Genomic DNA, 25,890 nt, shown 5'->3' with positions numbered 1-25,890 from the left:
TCTCTAATAGACCCCCTCTGTGATTGTTTCTTGCACTCTTCTGTGCTTGCCGTATCACTCTTCTTGGGTAATGTCATTCAGAGTGATACGGCAAGCACAGAAGAGGGCAAGAAACAATCACAGAGGGGGTCTATTAGAGAGCAGAGAAAAAACCAGCACTGAAATACTCACGTGTTACCATGTTCACACCAACCTCCAATAGGATTCAAAAAGTGATTTAGAGTCAGTGATTAGTATGTTCACTTTGGAAGCACTGGTACTGGACCTTCCCTTCAGATTAGCTCCTGGTCCCCCTCTACAGTGTTTTGTGATTGGTTGGGGATTTTCTGAAAGGCAGGATTGAAATGACCCCTCATTATCCAGTCAGTGTCCTAAGGTCAGTATAGCTTCAAACAATAGGCAGCAGCGAAACCACCGAAGTCTATTGGCAATAACCAAACGAGACACTGTAGACAAGTCAAAGCATCACATTTAAAGCGTTTTTCAGGGTGGGGACTTTAACTAACATTCCTCTTTTTTAGATATATTTATTATTTGGAATCACATTTCCTTTGCATGATGCTTAGGCATTGTAAGTCAGATTTTGAGAATTATACCAAGATGAAGTTACCAAATTAATTGGCTGTACATATGTTTAGCAAAGATAAATAGTTAACCCAGACATTAGCTATAAAACCATACATTTTTAACAGGTTGCACTGTCCATACACTAACAGGTTGCACTGTGGCTTAGTGATGTGCCTTGTTGGTTTTCTAATACCGTAAAAATTGAGCTAAAATTGTTCAAAAATATAAGTGAGAAATTATTTTATTTGTTTTGTAGTTGTCTCAAGTTTGAGAGACTGAAACCAGTTTTGTAGTTGAAGAGATATTCTGCCGCTCGTAGTGCTGGCTTGAATCCACTGTTCTCTTTCGCTCATCTCATTCATGTGCGCTGAAGGAAAGGAGGACAGAAGAGCATTAGTAAAGGTACTTCACGTTGATAGCAGTAGACAACAGCAACAAATAGATTACAAATTACGGCCATGACAAACAGTTGAATGAAGATTCTTTTTTTTTTTTTTTTAGTTTTATATAGCACGAACTAGACCCAGAGAGGTATCAGAGTGCTTTACTTGAGCACCAGTTATGTTACAGATGGACACATTCATTAGGTCGAGCCTAGAGCAGCGCATGCGCTGCTTGCTCGACTTTAGTAAGGGGGATTTCAAATTGCTACCATGGCCTAAAGCTTGCGTGCATGTGCGCGTGAAAGCGCGCAGCCGCCACCTGCCTTTTCTGTCTTTCTTATCTCATTGTTTTACAGTTACGAGCCGTCATGGCTCATTAAGTGCTTTCGCGCGCAGCGCACACAACTCCCTCCGCCTCTCTCCCGCTGCAGCCCCCATCTATGCATTCCGTGCGGCCAATGCTTGTTTACAGTGTAGGCACTACACATCAGTAAGTGCCTTTTACTGAAGAGGTCTGCAAATAGTATTAATGTGTAGCATGTTCTACGGAGCGCATAATGATTAAACATATTACTGCAAAAACTTCAAAACATGACTGGGGACAATAGCAGTGGCAAACTCAGCCTAGAACTGATAGAGGTTGTGCACCAGCGCTACACAAAGCGTGTCTGCAATAGTGACAAGGTTTCCAGTTATAGTGCCCCCTGCAGGTAAGCAAACAAAAGGTAAAACAAGTTCCCACACAAACTTTGCAATTAGGGGCACCCATATTCTTCGCAAATCATTAGTTTAGAATTATATTGTAATATTTTTCGATAACCTCCCTCAATCATGCATTTTCTTGCAAGGAGTCTTTACAAGCCACAATTCACAGAATGTTATGTGTTCAGTTATTAAACCCTGTCTAAGATGACACACGGCTTTTTTAAGACAAATGTTGTATCACAATTAGTACATATTCCCTGATGCGGTTGATGAATTTCAAAGCGTAAATTACGTACTAAAAATTAGGAAGCTGTTTTGCCCCTATAGTTTATGTGTAAACTGGAACTTATAACTGGTAGAATTGCTCTCCTCTGGTGTTCACTTAGTATTTTACACAGCATCTTCAGTACTACGGTACATCAGCCCCTGTTCATCCCCTAGCATGAGTGGATGTAAATACACAAATGGACACTACCCACTCACTGAAGAGGTGGATAGTCTTAAGGCGCTACATACGTGCTTTGTCAACTCTGGCACAACAGGGACACATTGCGAGTAGGTGCACACTCTGATATACAAATTCCTGTAAAGCTCTAATTCACAAAGGCATTTCCATACCCAAATTGGACTTGGGTGCAGGCAGGACTCATTTTGCGAGTGTACATTCTCATGTTGTACAGGCAAAAAATGAATGTTACACTTTCAATGTGATTTACTCATGCATAATATGACACCTCTATAGTCTAACTTGAAATGTGAGCAAACCTGCTCTGACGGGTGGGGAGGCGGTGGAGTGCCAGAGAGGGGGATGCTTTAGCAAGAAGGCGTATACCCACAAACTTGTGAATTTGTGGATATGCAAAAACTATTTACCCTTTTCACCTCGGAAACAAATGGATATTTATTCCCTTGCAATGGCAGAAATAAATCTGTATCCAAGGTGAAAATGCGAAAGGAATATCTCAGACATTGGAGGAAATGTAATGTAGATGGTTTATCTAAGCAGAAACTTATTCCCCACAGCGAGAATAAAAAATAAATAAAAAAATAAAGTTTTCAAAGTGTAGTTGCATTATTGTGAAAACATTACACGTGAATAAATGTACACCTCTTGCAGCATGGGATGCGTAAGGCCATAAAACGCCTTCCCAAGGGAGGAACTTGGAATGCTCAAAAGAATTCCAAAGTGACTGCAGGGCAACTACAAGTCTCGGGGCATCAGGAGTACTCCGAGAATCCTCTGTGAGAATTTTAAAAAGTCGGAAATGTACCGCAAGCACACTTCTAAACAAACTGGTACATTTCCTTTTTTTTTTTTTTAAAGATCAGGCGCCAAGATGGGTGACTCATGCAAACTCTTTTAGCTAATCAAACAGACATTCTGTTCATAGGTCAAAGAGGGTCAAAGGGAGGGGTTCGGATGGAAGTTTGTCCAGGAGCCTCCCAAGCACCGATGACTCCATGGATGACTTCAGAAGAAGTGACCTCGTGTGCTGATCCTGACCCCCGCGTGCATCCTCCAGTCCCGGAGACTTCAAAGCGGGGCGCCCCTCCCGCCCCGCGGATAAGACCGCTATCTCTTATCAACACAAGATGACAAAGCAGCCAGTCCTGGTGCACACAGACACACATCTGCAAATACATTGTTAGTTTGGCTTTCTTTTTATTGATTGACGATTTTCGAATATTCAGCTTATTAGTTAATTGTCCAAACTGTTTTTAAATTGCTTGCATCAAAGCTTAAGGCAAATAGGGAACTGCTTTTTTGTTACTACACATGCCAATACTAAAGCAAACATTCAGATAAAAATACAGTCATCGTATCGCGGCAATCTTCCCGTAGGGTTCAAGTACACAGTGCCTGGAGTGTAGGGTGTACATGCTCGGCGGTAAAAGCAGAAGGAATGTCAACACCATGCAGCAGGGTCGAAGTAATGCCAGTCTCTGGCACGTTCCAAAGCATCTTGACGAGTAAAATGCTGACAAGTTATGAAATAAGCTGACCTGAGATAAAAAAAAATGAACAAGCATTGGCATAGCCAATAGGTCTCGCCTTTGGGACCTTATAAGTGTTTAGCCATGCAACAGTTGATGTTGTTGCACCAAGGATATTGTGCTGGATAACTAAACACTTATAAGGTCCCAAAGGCAAGACCTATTGGGTATGCCAATGCTTGTTTTTGTTAGGCACGGGGAGATAAAGTGATTTGCCCAGAATCACAGAATGCAAACTTTGACTGTAAATTTAATTCATTCTTTGGATGGTCAGACAGATTTAAAAAGATTTTGAGAGTAAAATTTGCAGCTCCATTAACTATTTTATTGAAGTAAGGGAAGGAAAAGTGAATTTGTGAAATAGGGGAGTGATGGAGCTCATCGAACAGAACCGTTTGTGCATGACTTTTCTTCAAAAGAAACGGGTCCACTAACATTAACCATATGGTAATTACAATCTTAGACGAACATTAAGGATATTTCCTCCAAGATAAAATGAGTATGGTTTGTCCGTAAAGAATTGTTAAAAAAAAGTAAAAGAAAAAACATTTCCAAATCCTGGAGGAAAAGCAAACCTATCTTATAGTACCTCAAACTGTACCTCGAATTCAGTGCTATCAATCTTCGTAAAGGTTTTGGTTAATTGTTTCAAATACATTTCGCACAGGAAATACCAAACAAAATTAAAAAAAAAGATTAACTGAGTGTAAGAATGTAAAGAAAAACGCTGGCCAAGTCCTAATTTACTTTCCACAGGATTCAGTCATATTCCAGCTAAAATATCCATGTTACTGTGCTTCTACAGATATGCTTGTAGGGATGGGGAGGCGAACAGCACAAGGGTTTGGGGGGAGTTGTCTATTTTAGAGAGGGGAGCAGCATGGAGGAGAGAGACGTAAAAAAACATGCACTTGGATGGAGAGCTTCAATGAAAGGCTAAAGGTCTGCCAATCAAAAGGAGTGAAAAGAGGCCAGGCTCCACGGAAACAACACACAAGAAAAAGAAGGTAAGACACTGAGTAAGAAGCAAGCACATTAGATGAAAATAACGTTACCCAATGCTAAGCAATGTGAAGGCTGTAAGCCGACTATAAATTCACAATAGGTATTTTGCAACCAAACAGCTTCGGGTGCATTGTGGGCAAAACCTAGAAAAGGAAAACAATGGCCAGACATCTCCCCCAACCTTCTCCATATGAGACAAGAGGAGTTCTTGCATGCACATTTATCATAGTCCATAAAAACAAATGCATCATCTTAGGATTTATTGTTGTGCCCTGCTCTCTTGCCCCATTGGCTCACCCTGGAAGGCTTTGACTCATATGCCGGTGCTTCAGGCTAGCACTAGTGTAAACTAACTCCCACCTGGCCACGGAGCTAGGGCCACCCTACTCTCGCCTCAGTGCTGCAAAATGATGACTGGCATCCTGCCAGCTGCGTTCTTCAAACAAGCTACAGAAGGGCTCCATGTAAAAAGATGCCCTAAACGATCAGCACAAGAATTGCATCTCGTTACCTGAGGTTGACATGGCAGTGTTGACCCAGTCCTGTTCAAGCATGGTAAATACTGTGAACTACACAGCCAAAAGTTCCAGGCCAGTATAGGTAAGGGGACTGCTTTGGGTTTCAGGAGCCACAACTGTGCTTTAAAAGATCTCCAATCTGGACCTTGACAACTGATGGGGTTGCAGAAAAGTTCTTCTACATATATTATTGTTCACCCAGTAATTTGAATAGGCAATACCTTGATGCTGGACACTGCAGATGTTGCATGTCTTTCCTAATACCTTTTGTATCATGTTTCCTACTTAGTTTCTGATTCCCTGAATTTCACCTTATATACTTGCTGGAGAACTACAAAGCCTTGGGAAACTACTAGTCTCTCCTCCCGGGTTTTCACTTTGGTTTTTCATGAATAACTCACAGGTGGGGGGCGCTAGAGGGAGCAAAGCAAGATGGTCACTCTATAGAGTAGCTCCGCTGGCCGAGCTATTAATCCTTACACCATCCTTCATTACCTGCTACCATCCATGCCCCACCTGCTGCGGACGAGTGGTGGTGTGTTGCAGCAGGTTCTGAGGTGCTGGGCTAACTTCTGCGTGACCAGGAAAGCCGAAAGAGGGGCCTGTGATCCATCGGGCCTGAAGCACCAAAATGGCAGGCTCTAGACGCAACATTGCGGCGAGTGCCGTGTTGCATCGACCGTGGCCTGGGTATAGTGGGAGGGGATCCCGCCGCCTGGCTGGTGGGCCGTGCGGGCTGTGGCGGGTGCCCTAGTACGGTTCTCTGGACCGACAGGGGCGTGCGCTGACTTCTGGGTCCGGCCTGCGTGGCGCTGCGGCGGCATTGACCTCCCGCCGATTGGTGCTCCGGCTCACGACTGCGGCGGTGCGTCCGCGAAATACCGCTGTCTGCGTGCCCAGGCACCGAGAGCGCACTGCGGTGTGCGCCCTCTCCACGCTTACGCCCAACCTGCTGCTGCTCCCTGCAGGGCCTCTCTTCCCTGCACCGATTGGGCCTTCTGCATTCCTGACTCTACAGCCTGTCAGCTGCTCCCCGAACGCGGAGTCTCCTCACTGCATCCCAGCCTGAAATTACCTGAGATCCGAGACGGCAGCTCGGTGTGGGGTGCTTCGCCCGGCGGCCGGTTGTACCCAGTTGATCCTGATGACGGCCTGGGGGCCCCCATTCGGGCGGGGCCATCCCCTGCGCAGTGCTGCTGAGTCTTGGGGCACCTGTGCTCGCCTGCAGCTGGTGACTCTTCCCCACCTCGTTCACCCACTGCCACGCAGCCAGGGACGGCTGCTACTGCTGTTGTTGGCGCTGGTTCCTGCGGAACACGGGGGGGGGGGGGGGGGGGGAGGGGGTGGCCTGGACCCGGTCGCACAGCGCGCTGCCCTCGCATATACTGGACATAGGCTCTGTGCTGCTGAAGCGTCTCTCCCTGCGATCTATTGCGGGGCCGATCCTCGGCGTATGCACCCCCGATGTATTGAACCGGGAGTTGGTGATTTGACCCCACATAGTCGATGTCATTGGCGGTGGTGGCTGGCAACTACGTGGATCGCACAGCGGATTGCGAAGCGCTATGTGGGCTCGCTGACAGCGTGCTGGGCTACTACTGTGTGTGCCTCACTATTTTCCACGTTCTGCCCTCCTTCCTGTTCTTTGGTCCTGGCCTAAGGTAATCTGGACACAGGGACGCGAGTGATCTCAAGCTCCGACGCCTCCCCCACTAAACTGCACTTTGGTCTTGTAACGTCGTGATGGGGAAATTGGAGCGTGGCCAGCCGCGCCTCACTTTCGAGCCCCGCAGGTCCACCAAGACATCGCAGCAAGCTGCCTCGGATTCGGAAATCGATGCACCTGGCAACCATTTATCTAACATTGACAAAACACTCCTTGCAGACCAAGCCGCCTGCAGTCCATTGACAGGAAGATTGACAATCTGAACCTACGCATTGATCATGTCGCAGAAACTGGATAAACACGCACTGCGCCTGGGGGAGGCAGAAACACGCATATCGGACGCCAAAGATTGCCTGCAACAGGTGTCCACAAGAGCGACATCCATGGAGAAAGTACTGGTTGTAATACAAGCTCGCAATGATGATTTGGAGGCCAGCTAGAGAAGCAATAATGTTCGCATCACTGGTCTGCCAGAATCCACAAACACTGGCTGCCTTGAGACCTACGTGGAGACACTTCTCCATGACATTTTCGGTGCTGGACACCTGTCTCGGGTATTAATTGTGGAGCGGGCTCACAGGTCTCTGGCTGCTCGCCCCCCCCGCCACCCGGGTGCGCCGCCACGCCCCATCATTGCCCGTTTGTTACGCTACCGGGACTGAGACGCTGTCCTCCGTATGGCCCGTGAGAAAGATACTATAACCCCATGAGGGGAACACCCTTACTTTCTACCCTGATTTCACAGCAGCTGTGCAGGAGGCTCGAAAGGAATACCAGCCTGTTAAGAAACTCCTCCTGTCAGCACAGATATCCTATGCCATGCTCTACCCTGAGCGGCTGCGCATCGATAATGGGAAACTGCGGATTTTCACCACTCCAAAATCAGCAATGGACTTTGCGAAGACTCTAGCCCGACACAGCCGGTCCCCCACCATGGCGACGAGTGGTGACGGCGGGACCACTAGGGAGACAACAGATGAACAATGATACTATCAGATCGCCCGAGTTGTGGACTGATCTTCACCCCCCTTGTTGTGATTTGAACTGTGATGGGGATGCCCCAGCTTCACTGCTGTCATGAGATTTGGCAAATGGGAACTAGAAAATTACCCAGGGGTTTGAACTGTGCTTTTGTTAACCCCTTGCTGCCCATGATGTCTACCGCTCACATGTGAGTAATATGTTTATTATTCTGTGACACTGTACGTTAATGGCTAGGTAACACTATCACTTGTGCTCGGCCACCTCCCACCACATTGGGAGGGGTATTGTGCTCCGGCGCTCCCCCATGGGTGTTCCCCATTGTTGTTTACTCCTTTGGTGTTGCACTCGGGGTTTGATTTGGGAGGTTCAGGACAGCTTTGGCATGTTGGGGTCGCTAAAGTGGGTGGGGGGTGACAGGGGGTGGGAAGATTCTAAAGGGTTTGGTTACGTGGCTGACTTCACTATTACCACTATGATAACTGTACATGTACCTTTATGCACTGCCGTGGTACCATGCTTAATGTATAATATGTTTTTGCACCACACTCTGCTCGCACTGTAATTACCTGTCTCACATGGAATGTACGGATATTCAATTCTCCCAAAAAGATGTCCGGTCTTAGCATATTTTAATTGCCATGAGGTTGACATCGCTCTATTACAGGAGACGCATCTGACTCTGCAGTCCGATAGGCAAGACCGGGCACAGTGGTCTGACTATCGCTTGGCCTCCTCCTATTCCTCCTACTCACGAGGTGTTCTTACGCCGGTCAAGAAACATCTTCCTTTCACCATGCTCAAAACCTGTATCGATGATGCTGGACGATACGCCATAGTGCATGGGAAGTTAGCGGGCAGTTTAATTACCATAGTAAACACATATGGTCCAAATGTAGATGACCCCAGTTTTTTTGAGCGTATCATCTCCGCACTACGTGACTGGCCTGAGGCTGTGATACTGTGGGGTGGAGGGGGGTGACCTCAACACACACCTACCAGGGACAAGGCGAGAGGCAGATATGGTCAGTCTCCTATGGCGGCCCAGGTCATTAACGAGGGACTGTCTGAACTGGGTCCGATAGACGTCTGGCGTCAGCGGAACTTGGATAAGCGGGCGGGCACGCACATTTCCATGCCGCATAACAGCTGGTCCCGGCTAGATTACTGGCTCCTGAGTGAGACGGCGGGAGGCAGGGTGTCCCAAATAGCAGGGTTGCCCCGCACACTATCTGAGCATAACCCAGTCCGCATAACACTACACTTCCCAGACGCTGCGCGACATGCGTTCACCTTGTGCCTCCGTTCAGAGTCACTACTCGACCCTCTGTATGTCACAACCATTCGAGACGCCATCACGCAATACTTTCCCCAGAACAAGGGCTCGGTGGCCAACGCGCTGACCCTCTGGGAAGCCTTTAAGGGTACCATTCGGTGCACTTGCATTAGCTCGTCCGCTGGCATTTTAAAGGATTTGCATGGACAGCTTACCAAACTTGAAACCACATTACATGCCCTTGAACGTGACTATGAAATCTCATATAGCGCTCAGACACTGGCATCGCTCAAACAGGTCACATTGGCATACACTGAGCTGGCTGAGAGAAGGGTCAAATATATCTCTAGATGCCATGTTGCCCGCGCGTATGGGGAGGGTGGGCGACGCCATGCTCACATGATCAGGGATCGTATTAACCAACACACTATTTCTAAGATCACTGAGGCAGCTGGCCATGACCACTACACTACCCTGGAGATCTTAGCACAGTTCCGAGCTACCTACGCAGACCTATACACACCTCAGGGTGCGGCTGAAATTAATGATTTAGATGCATACCATGCTGACATTGCCATCGCTTGGTTGTCGGATGGCCAGAGGGAATTTCTCAGTCAACCAATTACAAAAGAGGATGTGCACGTTGCCATTAAGGTCCTCCCAAACAAAAAAGCCCCTGGCCCTGATGGCTTCCCCAGCGAATTTTATAAAGAATATGCTGAGGAGCTTTCTCTCCACCTCCTGGAAATGTACTTCGAGGCCTATGACTCTGGCAAATAACCGCCCACCCTTACGGAAGCTCTGATTATGGCATTACTTAAGAAGGATAAACCGCCCTAACACTGCGACTCCTACGGGTCACTATTGCTCATAAACACGGACGCTAAGATACTGGCCAAAATATTGGCCACCAGATTACAACCGCTCATGCAGGGCTTGATCCTCCCGGACCAGTCTGGCTTTATTCCCACTCGCTCTACCTCGCATAACTTGCGTACTCTCTTTGCTACGTTTCACATTCTCGATCCTGGGTTGCAAGCGGCGGCTGTCATGCTAGGCACTGCCAAGGCATTTGACCCTATAGAATGGAGCTATCTTTTTTACATTCTGCGACGTATGGGCTTCCCCCCTATGTTCGTTCACTGGATACGCCTGCTGTATACCGAGCCTGCGCGCGTGTCCGGGTGGAGGGCAGCACATCGGACCCTATCTGCATCACTAGAGGAACGTCAGGGATGCCCACTATCGCCTCTTCTTTTTGCATTAACACTTGAGGCTCTTGCCTGCATCATTAGGCAGCGACATCGAGCCGCGGCCCTCTGCTTTGCTCACCGCCCTGTCAGCATCTCATTATACGCAGATGACAAGCTGCTTTTTATACGAGAACAACACACTTTCCTGGCACCAGTACTGCATCAGTATATTCGATTCGGCTTGTTCTCAGGCCTGCATATTAACTGGGCTAAATCGGTGATAGTACCGCTGACGGAATGCACCTCACAAACTTGAATTCCCACTTGAGTGGTCTGTGGACCCCGTGAAATACTTGGGGATATGGGTACATAGAGACCATGACACGGTTATTCGCGAGTACTACGGTCCCACGTGGGCGAGGCTGGAGCGGCAGGTGGATAGATGGGTGGGATTTTCACTATCGCTGGCTGACCGTATCGCTTTAATTAAGAAGGTTGTGCTGCCCCAATTTTGATATCTTTTTAGCAATATACCGATCCCACTAACGAAATTTTTTTTTCAGACTGTGCGCTCTCTGCTTTTTAACTTGTCAGGGGGGGTGGTAAACAGGCCTGAGTGAACTGGGAAACACTTACTCTGGATTACAAGCACGGGGGCTTCAGCGTGCCCAACTTTTATCTGTATTATGTATGTGCCCACGCACAATATGCGCACTATTGGTTTGGTGCACATGACCTCATCCCGCATGTAGCTGTGGAGGATAGAGATGCCCACCCTGATCCACTGAGCTCCATGTTGACGCACTCTAGGAGACAGACCCCCAGCTCCGAAATAAACACTGTTGATGCCACCACAGGGGCTTGGCAGGCATTAGGTCGCATTGGCAGGGAAAATACCATTGTATTCCCCTCTTCTACCTCTCGCGTTTCATTCGGACTTGTCTGTGACGCATGAGACGGGTTCTATGCATGCTTTGCATCTGGTAGGGATAGTTAAAATGCAAGATGTGAACCTGACGGAGCCTTTTTATCAGACATTGATCTCAGTTACATACAAAACAAAACGCCATTGTTCATATTCCTATTTCACAGATTAAAGAGAGCGCTATGGGCCCACTACCACACCCTCCCGGCGGAACCCCCAGCATTGCAAACTCTTCACACACTGCTGGTCAGCCCAACACGCCACAAACTTCTCACCAAACTATTCCGATCCGCTAGAGCAGAGAAACCGCTGCCACAAAACAAAAGTTTAGAGAAATGGAATGCTTGTTTAACCCCACCACTGACACTACTAGACTGCTGTCAACTCACTGGGGCCCTCACTTCTAATAGTAACCTTCATATATTCCATTCTAAGTACATACAATATACTCCTTATAGGCTATTCAAATATGGGTTTCGAGACACTGATGTGTGTAAGAGATGTGGAGCTACGGGTGCTGACTTTTGGCATTTGTCATGGGAAAGCTGCAGGGTGGCGTTGTTCTGGGATGTTGTGATTTGCGAACTGTCCAAAATGATTGGTCTGGAATTGCAGCGCTCACCACATGTATGCTTGCTGGGGTTGGTGCCCTCTGTGAAGGGGGCTGCAGGAAAACTGGTGAGAGTGGCTTTACTCATAGTGAAGAGACGTGTGGCAATGACTTGGGAGAGCGCGGCTGGGCCAACGATTGCACAATGGCTTCGAGATCTGGCGGCTAATCTGGTGCTCTATACGGAGGAACTCCCCACCTCCTCTAGACCTAACAATATATGGGAACCACTGTTACAATACTTGCGATCCGTTGCGCAAATTGAGTCCACAGGTAATGCGGAATGCTAAATGTATAATCACTATGTTGATAAGCATGATACCCTGTTATGCTACGCAGATTGTTATTGCACGGTACCTGATTGATATGTATTCATCTGCTACGAGTTAAGTTGGTTAACCAATTTGCATGTGCTTATAGATGATTTTATGGTACACTGAATATGCTCAATAAAAATATAATTTAAAAAAACAACTCATAGGTCCCTACTTAAACACCAGAACAGGTACAATCGATGAACTAGTGGAGGTGAGCCTACACCAAATGCCAGGTAGCCTCAGCTTTGAGCTTTAGAAAGAAGGAGATTAGATGTTCCTCCCTCTTTTTGAGTTATCTTGCCTCCTCCAGGTCCTATGCCCTTATCTTCCTCTGGTAGTCTTCAATTGCCATATGTCAGTGGAGGTTAGATTGATTAGAAGAATGTTGAGCCTGTCTTTTGGTTCAAGGTCATCAGAACACTCAATACCTTCCTCCAGAATGATGCCTTACATCCTAGACACCAGGAAGATGCCCTTCTGTTTGCCTCTTTTTCTAGCTACAGCACAAGTTAAATGATTTCAAAAGGTGGAATAAAAAAAAGCGAATGCCACCCTCAAACAATACCTTTGTACGGTCCTGAGCAAAGTACCCTGGGGACGAATGTCACTGTAGCAGTGCAATCGGCAAGTCATGTTCCTACTGTTCTCTTAAACTGACATGTTCCCATTTCTCTCTTTCCAGGTATCTGGTCTCCTCCCATCTCTATCATATTGGTCTCTCACTGGTATGGATAAGAGTAATTTACAAGATTTAGCAGAATGTTTCACCTGTCGTCTGCCTTACTAGCTTGCGAACACTCCGTACATACCCAAATAACATAAATGAATGCAAAAAGTGACTAACACCCCTTTCCAGAGGAATATAGTCTTCTACTCTGCCCATCATGCCTAGTCCTCCCCCCCCCCCCCTCTAGAAAGAAAGAAGTGTACTGATTTGTGCCTGCTCACTTCCTAGCAACATCACCACATTTTACATATAGTATTTAGGAAGAATACAGCTTTAGAATATTTTGTGTAGGCTAAAAGGCATACTGTAGGAGAGTAGGATCTGCACTTATGTTGCCCCCTCTTTTTTCTGTTGTTTACACTGGTTTCTGGCTATAGTCTGGCTGGGACCCTGCTAATCAGGGCCCCAGCCTCTCTGTTCTCTCTAAACAACTTGAAGTGCATATTAGATACACTAGTGATTGGAAACTGTGGTACCTTATGAGACCCTAGTATATGGTACCTTAGGTACCAAGGACATAGGTACTTCACAGGCCTACCCGGGGCTGAAGCATGTATTATGCCACCCCTTGGAAGCAGATTAAATCGGACACCACAGACCTGCTACTGCAGCCTGGGTGAGGTAGTGTTAGCCCACCTCACTGAGATATAGGTATACTATATCTCTACCTGCACACACATATAAACCTATCAGACACACCTAAGGCAGGCCCTATCAATCCTGAGGGCAGGGTGCTTGGTTTACATGTGAGGGGGTGCCTCTGCCTGAGCAGGGCAGGGCCCCTCTGCAGCTCTCAGAGTCCATTATCTGTGGCTGTTTGTGGATGCGGTTAAACCATATACTCTTAAGTGCATTATAACCTAGCAGAAAATGCTAACTTTGGAATGGCTGCATCAAAACATGTCATGTTTGTTGTCAAACGCTTTGGAATCATATCCCCACACCAGTAACTGGTGTGGGAGTATGATTCCACCCATCTAGAGGGGAAAAAACATGTACCAACTGTGGAAACACTGTAGAATCCTGAAAGAGGCCTGGCATCACAAAATGGATGCCACCAGCACAGACACTGGGCTGCCCTCCTGCTGCTGACTGAAACTCGCAGTGGAGGAGGCCCAACAATAGGCATCCTGTCACAGGGAGGTGTAACCACCTTCCAGACCGGATTTAGTGTATTGGGGCTGGGAGGGTGCACTCCTAGAGTGCTTTGAAGTCCTGCACTGGGGGAGCAGTAGGCTCCTCTGTGCATATGCCAGCTCAAACCGGTTCAGGGGCTACCTGCCCCTGCTCTGGCGCGAAACTGGACAAAGGGAAGTGGGTGTAGCCACCCACTCCCCTGACCCTCCCATAGGAGTGGTCATAGAGCTAGTCCCTCCCTTCCTTGTAGTATAAGTTAGGGAACCCTTGCCATTGCAAACTAGATATTCCTGGATGACGCTCTGAAGAAGAATCCTGGACCTTCGACGTTCCACTACCTTTGGAAGACTGAAGAATCTCCCTTGGAGTCCAGGAGTGACTCCCCTGCTTGGCAGGCACCAAAACTTTGCATCAACGATCACAAACTTTCCCGCCGGAGTCCGAAGTCCCTGCAGCCCCGGAAGTGGATTTCCTGACTTCTCTACGGCCATCGTGAATCCCCAGCGACGCTGAGCCAAGTGGACCCCACGAGTCATGAGGCACAGCAATACCCAGGTACCATGTACTATTGTCGAGTGCAACCCCTTCACGACGTTCTACGAACTTGTGCATTGGACCACGAGTGGTCCAAGCCTCCAGCAAGATTTCCTCCGAAGATCAGAGGCCTACCTCGTCCCGAGTGACCGTGGGCTCCTGGTGAGTGAATCCTCCCGAGGAGTCTTCGCGATCCCTGGCTTGTGTGTCCCCAGAAGACTTTTCTACAGAACCAAAGGGCTCCCCTGGTTGCTCCAGGCATGCCCTGACTTACCCTCGCTGGGTGAGTCCCTCAGACCTTGCTGGTCTACACCGCTGACTTTTTACACTTTCCACGAGACTTGCTGTTGCCAAGGCATGTTGGCTCCAATCTGGTCGCTGACACCTCAGTAAGCTGTAGACTTCGTGGGACACGCCAAATCCAGCTCCTGGTAGTCGTCGACGCCTCCTGTACCTCGTGGCTGAAGAGTCAAGACACCCGTGATCACCTGAAATCACCCGACGAATGTGGGCATCCAGCTTCCTTGCCCCGGGTCACTGCCAAGTGACTTTGAACACTGTCTGCTCTGCTTTCAGGTCTTCTTTCTTCTGAATCCAGCCTTGGATTCCACCGGACACTTCTCCTGTCTTCACAAGCAGCAAGTCTTCTTTGGCTCCCATTGAAAACGACACCTCGACCCGACACCAAAAGACACCTATGCACCCGGCTTCCCTAGGTGAGGTAACTCCAGCACTACGGTGCGCCTGTGGGTGTTGGCTCTAGAACTACTTACCCTGTAAGTGACTTGCTTGTAGACTCTCCCGAAGTACCCTAAAACTTTAAAATTCCAACCGCGACTTGCTCCATTGAAGTCTATTGGGATTCGCGGCTGTTTTCTCACACTGCATGCGTCTCCCGTGGGTCCTTTACTTACCTGCCTTAGGTGGATTAGTGAGGCCCCAGCGCTTCTACAGGCCCTAGGCCTTGTCCCCTCGCAAGTCAATATTCCTAAGTCTCTTTTTTAGTATATGGTCTGGTACGCCACTAGGGCCCCAGCCATATTTGTGCTTAACTTGTTGTGAAATGTTGATTTGTGCATATGTCCTTCACTTCTAATCTCATAAAGAGATTAGTAGAGTGTGCTAGAAATAAATACATATATATTTTATATATATACCTGTGTGGTGTCCTTTCATTTAGTAATTCAAGAGATTATAAAGTAAAACAAACTGCTTTACATTCCTCTAAAGACTTAGCCTGAAGGCTGCTCTCCACAGCTACCACTAGGATAGCTTTCTTTAAAAGGTTGTCTTAAACCTATCTACCATAAGAGTCGAATTGTCCTGGTGCAAGGTGGCCACTTTAACTAGTGACCAGCATATACCAGGCCAACTTCTCACACATACTTACTTACCTATACTATTTCAGAGAAAAACGTTGTGTGAAGGAGAAACAAATCAGAATGGTTTGTATAGGTAACAGATACCTTGACAAGCTGTATACATACCATAAAGGTGTAAAGGTTTCTGAAAAGCATATTGTACATACAGAACCGACTTGACAGAACTCAATGAAGTATAAGAACACGTTTCATGGAAAATATAATATTTACATGTTTAGCATGGTGCGTACATGAATTCAACTATGAGCTGAATAAAGACAACAGAGCACTTTGGCTTTCAAGGGCCAAAGACTCCTGATTAGGGCCTTATCAGGAGTTCGCACCCAAATGGGATTACAAATTGCGAGTAAACCGCACACTTTTTTTGACCGTACAAATGTATCCAGATAAAACCTGGCAAGATATATTCTGAGTAAATACCACACATTGACAGTAGTGTATCTAGACCGGGCAAGTACATACTGGTTAAGGAAGAACGTCTTAAAACAAATGGTAAACTTAGAATGTGCACAGCCCGGAATCGTCAGTGGTTGGTGCAGGAGACTCCAAGCCCCAGGAACGCTCGCGGCTGTCGCTGCACCGTAACACTGTCACTCCTGCGCCTGGAGGTGCTTTATCAGCTGCTTTGGGCTCCCGCTTTGCGGATGCGTCCCAGCCGAGCCCAGGTCAAGGGTGTGTCCGTTCGCGGTAGAACGAGGCTGGGCCTACTCTATTGGTCTGCGTTGCAGGACTTATGCAATTTTACATATGCTTAAGTAACTGGTTATTACTTTTGGACGACAAATGAGCTGCAGGAAGCGGCTGAAGCGAGTACCTGTTTATCGCGTGTGGTTTGGTTCTCACCCTCCCTTTTGGTATTTGTAGGACCTTTTGAACTTGGACACAATGAGGAAGAGGAAGGCAGCACCCGTGAGTAACCCTTCTGGTTCGAAGCATGCGACTGTTCTAGCGAAAGCAGTGGGGGGCATCTCAAAAGAAATAGATACGGCAGAGAGGATGCTCTCCTTGGATCTGGTTGGCCACTCTCTCCCTCCGACTGGTGAGATTTCAGATATGGTCAACCTAAAATCACCAGAAGGAGCATCAGGGACTGCACTGGTGGTTTCAGATGCCTCTATCCCTAGTAATTCCCCTCCCGACTTCAACAACAGGGTGTTCACAGCTTCTGGTCAAGAAGAGAACCTGGGGGATTCTCCAGCACCTAAGAGGTCATGGAGAGTTAACAAGAAGAATGAAACTTTAAATAGAGGGAAGGGAACCACAAGTATCAACTTGATGGGCGTAGAAGAGATCTGGGTTCCTTTAAAGCAAAACAAAAATCACTGAATTACTGACTGATTTATTGACTCAATTTTGTAACAAATTCACCAAAGTAATGTTAGATTCTAGAGATACACTTGGCATAGTCGAAAGTGTGTTGGCTTCTATTAACTAAGCACCCTTGACAGCTAACTTAGTCACAGACAGTACAAACTGGAATGCCCCCACCAGATATCCCAAGCAGAAGCAAGCCCCTCATTACTAATTCTGGGGAAACAGGGGTTACAAACCGTGAATCTGATCTTTTGAATGCTCGTCCCCGATCCTTTAACTCCCGTCTATGCTGTTCAGATATGACCTATCAGAGTACATGGACACAGCAACGAGAACTAGCAACAGATCGTCTATTTGCTACTAATAGCCCGGCTTACCAGTAATTGACCTTCCTCCAGCCTGCTGTCCATACACTGTGGTCTTGGTAGGGGTCCCAGGTCTTGGTTCTCAAAGGGAGGAACCTACTGACCAGCTGATTAATAAAGTGATTCACTGGTTTGGCAGGTATACTAGATTTAATGTGGCAGACCATAGGAGCATTCTGATGGCTAGGAGGGTATCATGGATAGGACAGTCTAGGAAAACATTTGAGGGTGATAGTGTGATAGTCACATTTAGATTCCCAGAACTGGCACGAAACATCTTGCAACAGACTCCCCAGCCCTGATCTATGATTCTAGTATCAAGTCATTACCACTGTTTTTTTTTTTATAGGCCCACCTGTAACACAAGTAGTAGTCACCTTTTAACAAAGGAGAGGGGCCTTTTTGCCGCAGGGAGATTACAAACAACCCGTAACCCCTGTGCTCCCTTGATGCAACTTTAACGATCCAGACTGACAGCGAGAGAGCGATAGTAAAAGCATAGTTAGTGTTATCCCTGTTGAATCACTGAGACTGGTGAATAGGGAGATCTTGCCTGTTGTAACGCAGGACACTACTTTAATCGCTCAAGCAGAACTGGGCCTATCAGTCGATTGTTGGGCTCCACAGTTCAATATCTATATTATAATCTGTGCATCGGGTAAAATGTAAATTTTATTTCCTGGAATAGCCGCAAAATTTGCTGATGGTAAGTGGCACCAATTTACTTGAGTTTTTAACATTATTTGTATTCAGGAGACCAGCGAGAATCGAAAATAATTTTTTCCTTGAGGGTTAAAAAACATTCTTCCTCCCCGCAGAGGGGTCAAGAACAGGAAAAGCAAGGGGAGGCTTAGACATCTTCATTGCCCTTGGGATCTGTGGATCCGTGAAGCAACTGAACTGGTATTCCAAAGTAATCCAAGGCCTCAAATTAGTAGTCGGTAAATCGCTTCAGATGACAAATTAATTATTATATTGCGAAGTGCGCTTGACAGATGGAGTAGTTTCTTTTCTGTAACTCCAGTTCTGTAGTAGGGGTATCTCTGTTATAGTCATAATCTAGTGAATAGTCCCGCCCATGTGCGTGGACCCCGGAGCAATAAAAAATAATCTCTAAAGGTGACAAATCATGCAGACCTGCATACACCTTTAAGAGAGAATTTAATTTAAAGACAGATAATGCAGCCTATACCACCAGGCTACACTGTCCAGTACTTCAACTAGAATTCCACCAACATCCACAAACAGCACTGCCTGTCCAGCTTTTCTCCACATAGGAAAAAACCCTTCCTCTACCAGCAAAAGCCTCTGGAATGATAGAGAGGAGGGAGTGGACAGACAAGCCCCATAGGCTGCCATTATGTGGCTTAAAACAGGATACTGTGCCTTTAAGAAAACTTTCCAGGTTTCCAGAACTTTCCCCAGTATCTCAGAATGCCCAGCAGGTCCCATTTACTTTCAGTTCTTTTTGAAGGCGTAGCACGCCAGACCTGTAGCATTCTACATATGAATAAGTATCTCTCCACCGGGGAGGAGGGCGGGCGCTTAGGACTATAACAGAGATACCCCTACTACAGAACTGGAGTTACAGAAAAGAAACTACTCCTTCTGTAGTAGGGGATCTCTGTGTATAGTCATAATCTAGTGAATAGAATGGCAAGCCCATCCCCACACAACAAAAGCGGTGGAGAACACACAAGACACTACCACTACTGTGCGAACAAATTTCGCAGCGAAGCCTGCCCAACCTGAGCATCTGCCCTGGCATCTGTGTCCAGACAGTAATGCGCAGCAAAGGTATGGACCGACTTCCAAGTGGCCGCCTTGCAGATTTCCGCAATCGGAACATTACGCAGCAAAGCCGTCGTGGCAGCTTTGCCCCTGGTGGAATGAGCCTTAGGTTTACCCCCTAAGGTCTTATTAGCCTTTTGATAACACAATTGTATGCAGGACACAATCCACGGAGAAATGGACTGCTTAGAGGTCGCAAGACCAGTCCTGACTGAGCCATAATTAACAAACAATTGGTCAGACCTACGAATATCCTTGGTCTTATCCAGATAAAATTTCAACACCCTCCGAACATCCAGGGAATGGAGAGACCTTTCCGCTGGCGAAGAGGGATTCTGAAAGAACGTAGGTAAAGTTATAGTCTGGTTGACATGAAAGTCAGAGATAACCTTAGGAAGAAATTTAGAGTGAGTACGCATCACAACCTTAGCAGCATGAAATACAGTATAAGGTTCTTGACAACATAATGCCTGAAGCTCACTCACCCTGCGGGCCGATGTAATGGCCACTAGGAACGCCGCCTTCCAGGATAGGTGCTGCAACGAAGCCTTGTGAATGGGTTCAAAAGGCTCCTTCATCAGTCTTGACAGCACCACATTCAAGTCCCAGGAAGGCGAGGGAAGTCTGACGGGAGGAAACACTTTCTTCAAGCCTTCCAAAAAATCCTTGACCACAGGGATCTGAAAGAAGGAAGTCTGTGAAGGGCATTTCCTGTAAGCAGTCAAAGCAGCCAGATGAACCTTAATGGAATGGAAATTAAGGCCAGACTGCGCCAGATGTAAAAGGTACGGAAGGATGACATCTTCCTTACATGTCGTCGGATCAAAGTTCTTGGACTTACACCAGATACAGAACCTCTTCCACTTGTAAGCATAGGATGTCCTAGTGGAAGGTCGTTTAGACTCCTTCAGTATGTCCATACAATCGTCTGGTAGATTCAGATGGTCATATTGCACTATTTCAGGAGCCATGCCGCCAAACTCAAAGACGAGAGGTTGGGGTGCACCATCCGCCCCCGAACTTCGTGAGAAGGTCCGGCCTGCACGGCAACCGCATGTGAGGAAGGAGAGACCGGTGAAGTAGGTCCGTGAACCACCACTGCCTGGGCCACTCCGGGGCGATCAGGATCATCCGCGCCCTGGACTGGGACAGCTTGATGAGCACTGCCGGAATCAGGGGAATGGGTGGAAAAGCGTACAGAAAGCTGTTCGACCAATCGATCCATAGCGCATTCCCCAGCGTCCCCCGCTGGTAGTACCTGGATGCGAAGTCTCGGCATTTGCTGTTTTCGGCGGTGGCGAACAGATCTACGTCTGGAGTCCCCCACCTTGCGAAGACTTCTCCTAGTACTTCGTCGTTTATGACCCATTCGTGGTTTTCCTGAATCAGCCTGCTCAAGGCGTCCGCCTGAGCATTCTGCACCCCTGGCAGATGCGTGGCCGTAATAGTCAGTCCTCGGGCCAGCAGCCAGCGCCAGATTGCCTGCGCCTCCTGCGACAGAGTGCGCGATCTCGACCCCCCCTGCTTGTTGAGGTAATACATCGTGGTTGTATTGTCCGTCTGTATCAGCAGCGAGTTGGTCTGGAAGGACGGAAGGAAGGCCTTCAGTGCCAGGAAGACAGATCTGAGTTCCAGGAAATTGATGTGGTACGTCTATTCCAAAGCAGACCACTTTCCTTGAATCTGCAAGTCCCCGGAATGCGCTCCCCAGCCCTGGAGAGACGCATCCGTCACGACACTCGTCGTGGGAATGTCCTTGTGGAAGGGAACCCCCTTGAGGAGGTTTTCCGCCGAACACCACCACTTCAGAGACTGAAGAGCATGTAGCGACAGTCGTATCTTGTCGTCCCAAGAGCCTGTCCTCTGATCCCACTGATCCTCCAAGCACTCCTGCAGTGGTCTCATGTGTAGCCGAGCGCGAGGCGTGAGGAAGATACAGGAGGCCATCGATCCCAGTAGAGAAGACACCTTCCTCACGGTCGTCGATGGAGCCGTCCTGAGGTCCTGAACCTTCCGAAGGAGTGATAACCGTCTCTCCTCCGAAAGAGACACGCTTGCTGACCTCGTATCGATGGAGGCTCCCAGGTACTGTATGCACTGGACCAGGGTCGGGACCGATTTGGACATGTTGACGTGTAACCCCAGCTCGTGCAAGAGAGCGCACGTCCATCGGAAGTGATCTTGCGCTTCCGAGAAGGATGAAGCCTTGATCAGCCAATCGTCCAGATACGGGTAGACAAACACCTTGTTCCTTCGCAGATGTGCCACCACCACCGCCATGCACTTCGAGAAGGTCCTGGGCGCAGACTTTAGCCCGAATGGCAGTACTGTGTATTGATAGTGATTGGCGCCGACTTGGAATCGCAGGAACTTCCTGTGCTTCCTTGCTATGGGCACATGGAAGTACGCATCCTGTAGATCTATGGCACAGAGCCAGTCTCCCCGTTGCAGCTGAGGGTAAATCTGGTGCAACGATAGCATGCGAAACATCTCTCTGCGAATCCATTTGTTTGCCTGTCGCAAATCCAGAATGGCGCCTGAACTCGTTCTTGTCCTTCTTGCGAACGAGGAAGAACCGAGAGTACAGACCTTTTCCCTTTGAGACAGAGGTACCTCTTCTACCGCCTTCTTTCTCAACAAGATGTCTGCCTCCGCCTGGAGCTCTCTCAGCTGGAACCGAGAGCTGACCGGCGGAATCGCTGGAGGCGGGCTGATAAACCGAAGACTGTATCCATTGCAAACAATATTCAGCACCCACTTGTCCTGAGTAATTTTTCTCCACTCTGCCGGAAAAAGTTGAATGCTTCCCCCCACTGGAGTGGGTAACGGTTGAGGGGGAAGTAGCCGCTCAGGGCCGAGACCCGGCCGGGCCCTTGGTAGTGGTAGTCACCTGCTGGCCTCCTCTACCCCTCTGGCGTTTCTGGAAGGGCTTCCGGAACTGCTGCTGTTGGTGCTGCTGCTGTCCCGAACTCTGCCCACGCCCGCTGCCCGAAGACCCGAACCGCCTCTGGAACGGGCGTTTCTTCTTCTCGGACTTCTCCAACCCGACGGCCGTCAGGGTTTCCGCCTCCGCCTTCATGCGGGCCATCTCATCATCCGCATGTTTTCCGAACAGGGTTTCCCCCGAGAAGGGCAGGTTGGCCACTCTGTGCTGCGCCTCTGGTTTGAGGGACGTCAGGCGCAGCCACGAATGCCGCCTCTGGTGGACGCCATGGCAGTAGGCGTGGGTGGCCAACAAGGAGACATCCGCCGCCGCGCCGATCACCTGATTAGAAACCAGCATGCCTTCACGCACTGTTTCCAAGAAGTCCTCCTTCCTGTCCCGGGGCAGCAGGTCCGCATACTGCTGCAGGGACTCCCACAGGGCCCGGTCGTAACGGCCCAACAAAGCCCCTGCACTCGCCGCCTTCATGGTTGTGGCGGCGGTACCACACACCTTCCTGCCCGCAGAATCCAGCCAGCAGCTCTCTTTGTCAGGCGGAACCGTCGATGAAGGGGCGGTCACATGTTGTTTCCTCGCCGCCGTCACGATGACCGAATCCGGCTTCGGGTCCACCCTCAAAAAGGTAGGGTCCGACTCCGGGGCCCTATACTTTTTCATGAGCCTGGAGGGGGCGGCCTTCATCACCGCGGGAGTGAGGAACAGCTCCAACGCGGGTTCCTCCAGTCCTGGTACCAGGGGCAGTAGAGGGCGAGACAGAGGTTTCTTATGAAGTGTCTCGAATATCACGGACGTCGTGGGTGTTGGAACCGTCACCGTGATACCCAACTTCGCTGCCCCTCTCAACAGCACCTCTTGGAAAGAGACCAAATCATCCACCGGAGACACCCTAGTCCCCGGCGAGTCCGACAGCGTCGGGAAAAAATCTCTGGTCGAGGATCGCGTGTGCGACCTGGACCTGTGCCTCCTACGGCGTCGTCCTGAGTCCGACAATGACCGTCCATGGCTCCTTGACCTTCTCCTCCTGAGAGAGCGGGAGCGCGACCTCTTCGGCTTCGGTCTGCCCGCCGGTCTAGCCGGTCCCGGCGACCGCGGGCGTCGTGGCTTCGGAGTCCCCTGCGGCGGAGTCGGGTACCTCGGAAGGGAAACCGACCGCGGGGGAACCGCCGGCGGTCCCAATGGAGTGCGTGGCAACGACCGAGGTGGGGGCGGCGGAGGCAGTGGCCGCGGATGCGGAGGCGGCGGTGGTGGTGGTGGCGGCGGTGGTGTTGGCGGAGGTGGAGGAGGCGGTGGCGTAGGCATCCGAGGAGGCGTATACACCACCGAGTACACCGATCCCGATGACTGTCTCTTCCTCGACGGCGATCTTTGCCTCGACGGCGATCTTTGCCTCGACGGCGATCTTTGCCTCGACGGCGATCTTTGCCTCGACGGCGATCTTCTTGACCTCGAGCGTCTCGACGTCGATCTTCTCTTCGACGGCGACGTCGACCGTCTCCTCTTCACCGACGGCGAACGGCGATCTCCCCCCGACGGCGAGCGCCGACGCCGGGTCCGATCTCGACGCCGACTGCTGGAAGGCGCCGTAGACGGCGTCGTCGCCGAAGACGCCGATGTAGTCGACGGCGGCCTATTCAGGTCCCTCGACGTCGACCGCCGACGCCGCTTCTCCCCAGAGCCCTGGGGAGACGGCGAACAGATGGTGGTCATCCTCCTCGACGCCGCCGTCGACGGGGAGTGGGAACGCTTACTGGTCTTCCTGCCCCTGGGGAGCCCCCCAGAGGCCTCAGTATGGGCCAAATCAGCCCCTCCAGACCCACCTGGTGCCTTCAGACTTCTCTCCTCCAGGATTTGAAGCCTGATTTTCATTCTGTCCCTCAGGGTCCTGGCAGAGAACGAGTGGCAGATATCACAGCCTTCAGGCACGTGGGACTGGGGAAGGCAACCTATACACACCTCGTGTGGATCAGTTTTAGCCTTCTTTCTACCACATTCCGGGCACTTGTCGAACAAGCCAGGCATGTTGACAGTACCAGCCACTAAGCACTTGAAAAAGTGACAAAAATTGACAAAAAACTACAATAAACCCTTGAAAAGGGGAGAGCTCAATGCTCCAGGGTCCTGCTAGCAGGAGCCGGAAAAAAGAACTGAAAGTAAATGGGACCTGCTGGGCATTCTGGGATACTGGGGAAAGTTCTGGAAACCTGGAAAGTTTTCTTAAAGGCACAGTATCCTGTTTTAAGCCACATAATGGCAGCCTATGGGGCTTGTCTGTCCACTCCTTCCTCTCTATCATTCCAGAGGCTTTTGCTGGTAGAGGCAGGGTTTTTTCCTATGTGGAGAAAAGCTGGACAGGCAGTGCTGTTTGTGGATGTTGGTGGAATTCTAGGTGAAGTACTGGACAGTGTAGCCTGGTAGTATAGGCTGCATTATCTGTCTTTAAATTAAATTCTCTCTTAAAGGTGTATGCAGGTCTGCATGATTTGTCACCTTTAGAGATTATTTTTTATTGCTCCGGGGTCCACGCACATGGGCGGGACTATTCACTAGATCATGACTATACACAGAGATCCCCTACTGCAGAAATTTAATTACCCGTTTCAGATTGAATTTGCTCCATCATTCTTTTGCATCTTCACCTGGTTTTGTCTTACATTTAGAGGATAGAGGTCCCTGTGGTTGCGATAATAGGTCTCCACAGGATACCCTACATTTTGTTTTCCTTTGTAAATATTTTACGCATCCTAGGCGATTGTTTCCTGAACCGCTTTTAAAGGAATTGAGATTCAGGCATGCTTGTGTAGCTCTATTGTATTTGCAACTTCTGCCCAATGTTCGCACACTTTTTATTGTTACACATTTTTTAAGAGCTGCACTGAGATCAAGAAACTCTAGATGTGACTGATGGATACAAGGACATATGCGATTTTGCACATTTTGTGATATGTAGTCACAAATGAATTTGATGTTGGTTTTAATACTGGTTTCCTTTATGGCTGTGATTACTGTAGAATAAAGATGATTTATATAATTATTATAATATGCACAGTCATTAGAATTCTTTAAACGAAAATTAAAGAATAAAAACAGATTCTTCAGTAGAATGTTGGGAAAAGATAAGCATTGGAACACTTTTCACGTACAATGAAGGCAAACGATATACTTTGTATGCAGAGAAAAAACATTACAATTAATTTAATGGAGAGCAATGATGTCAGGATGCTTTATAGGAGAATCAAAGCAGCATCATGCATTGTACAGAGAACACAGGTATCACTATAATTTGATTGAGGAATAAAGACACCAAAACCAGTGTATAAAGAATAAAGACTCTAAACCGCTGTTGAGACACTGGAAAACCCTTTTTTATGCGTCACCATGAAAGCCATGCACTTCATAGTGCTGCTACACAGATAGTGCCACCCCCAGCAAGAGCGCTGTACATTTTAGACCATTTCATGAGATTCATTTCAGACCTCTAAACTGAAGCAGATTTTAATCAATGAGCAGGAGCAAACAAAAGCCACCCATCACGATCTCGCTCTACACAAATATTCT

At 48.5% G+C, this 25,890-nt stretch overlaps 1 protein-coding gene across 3 annotated transcripts in view; it reads right to left on the bottom strand.

Annotated features, from left to right (window-relative positions):
• Positions 1 to 507: 507 nt before the first annotated feature.
• Positions 508 to 25,890, bottom strand: part of FAM185A (family with sequence similarity 185 member A) — a 244,251-nt gene continuing 218,868 nt past the window's right edge. For all 3 annotated transcript variants that reach the window (XM_085654017.1, XM_085654019.1, XM_085654018.1), the window contains one exon: positions 508 to 934. In XM_085654017.1, the coding sequence (XP_085510143.1) occupies positions 804 to 934 (131 nt within the window). In that variant the 3' untranslated portion in view covers positions 508 to 803. The remainder of the gene's footprint in view (positions 935 to 25,890) is intronic.

The sequence above is a fragment of the Triturus cristatus genome, chromosome 4_1 (assembly GCF_964204655.1).
Source record: "Triturus cristatus chromosome 4_1, aTriCri1.1, whole genome shotgun sequence".
In the NCBI taxonomy this organism is placed as follows: Eukaryota; Metazoa; Chordata; class Amphibia; order Caudata; family Salamandridae; genus Triturus; species Triturus cristatus.
Note: the sequence above shows the minus strand (reverse complement) of the source record. Positions and strands in the feature narration are given on the sequence as shown.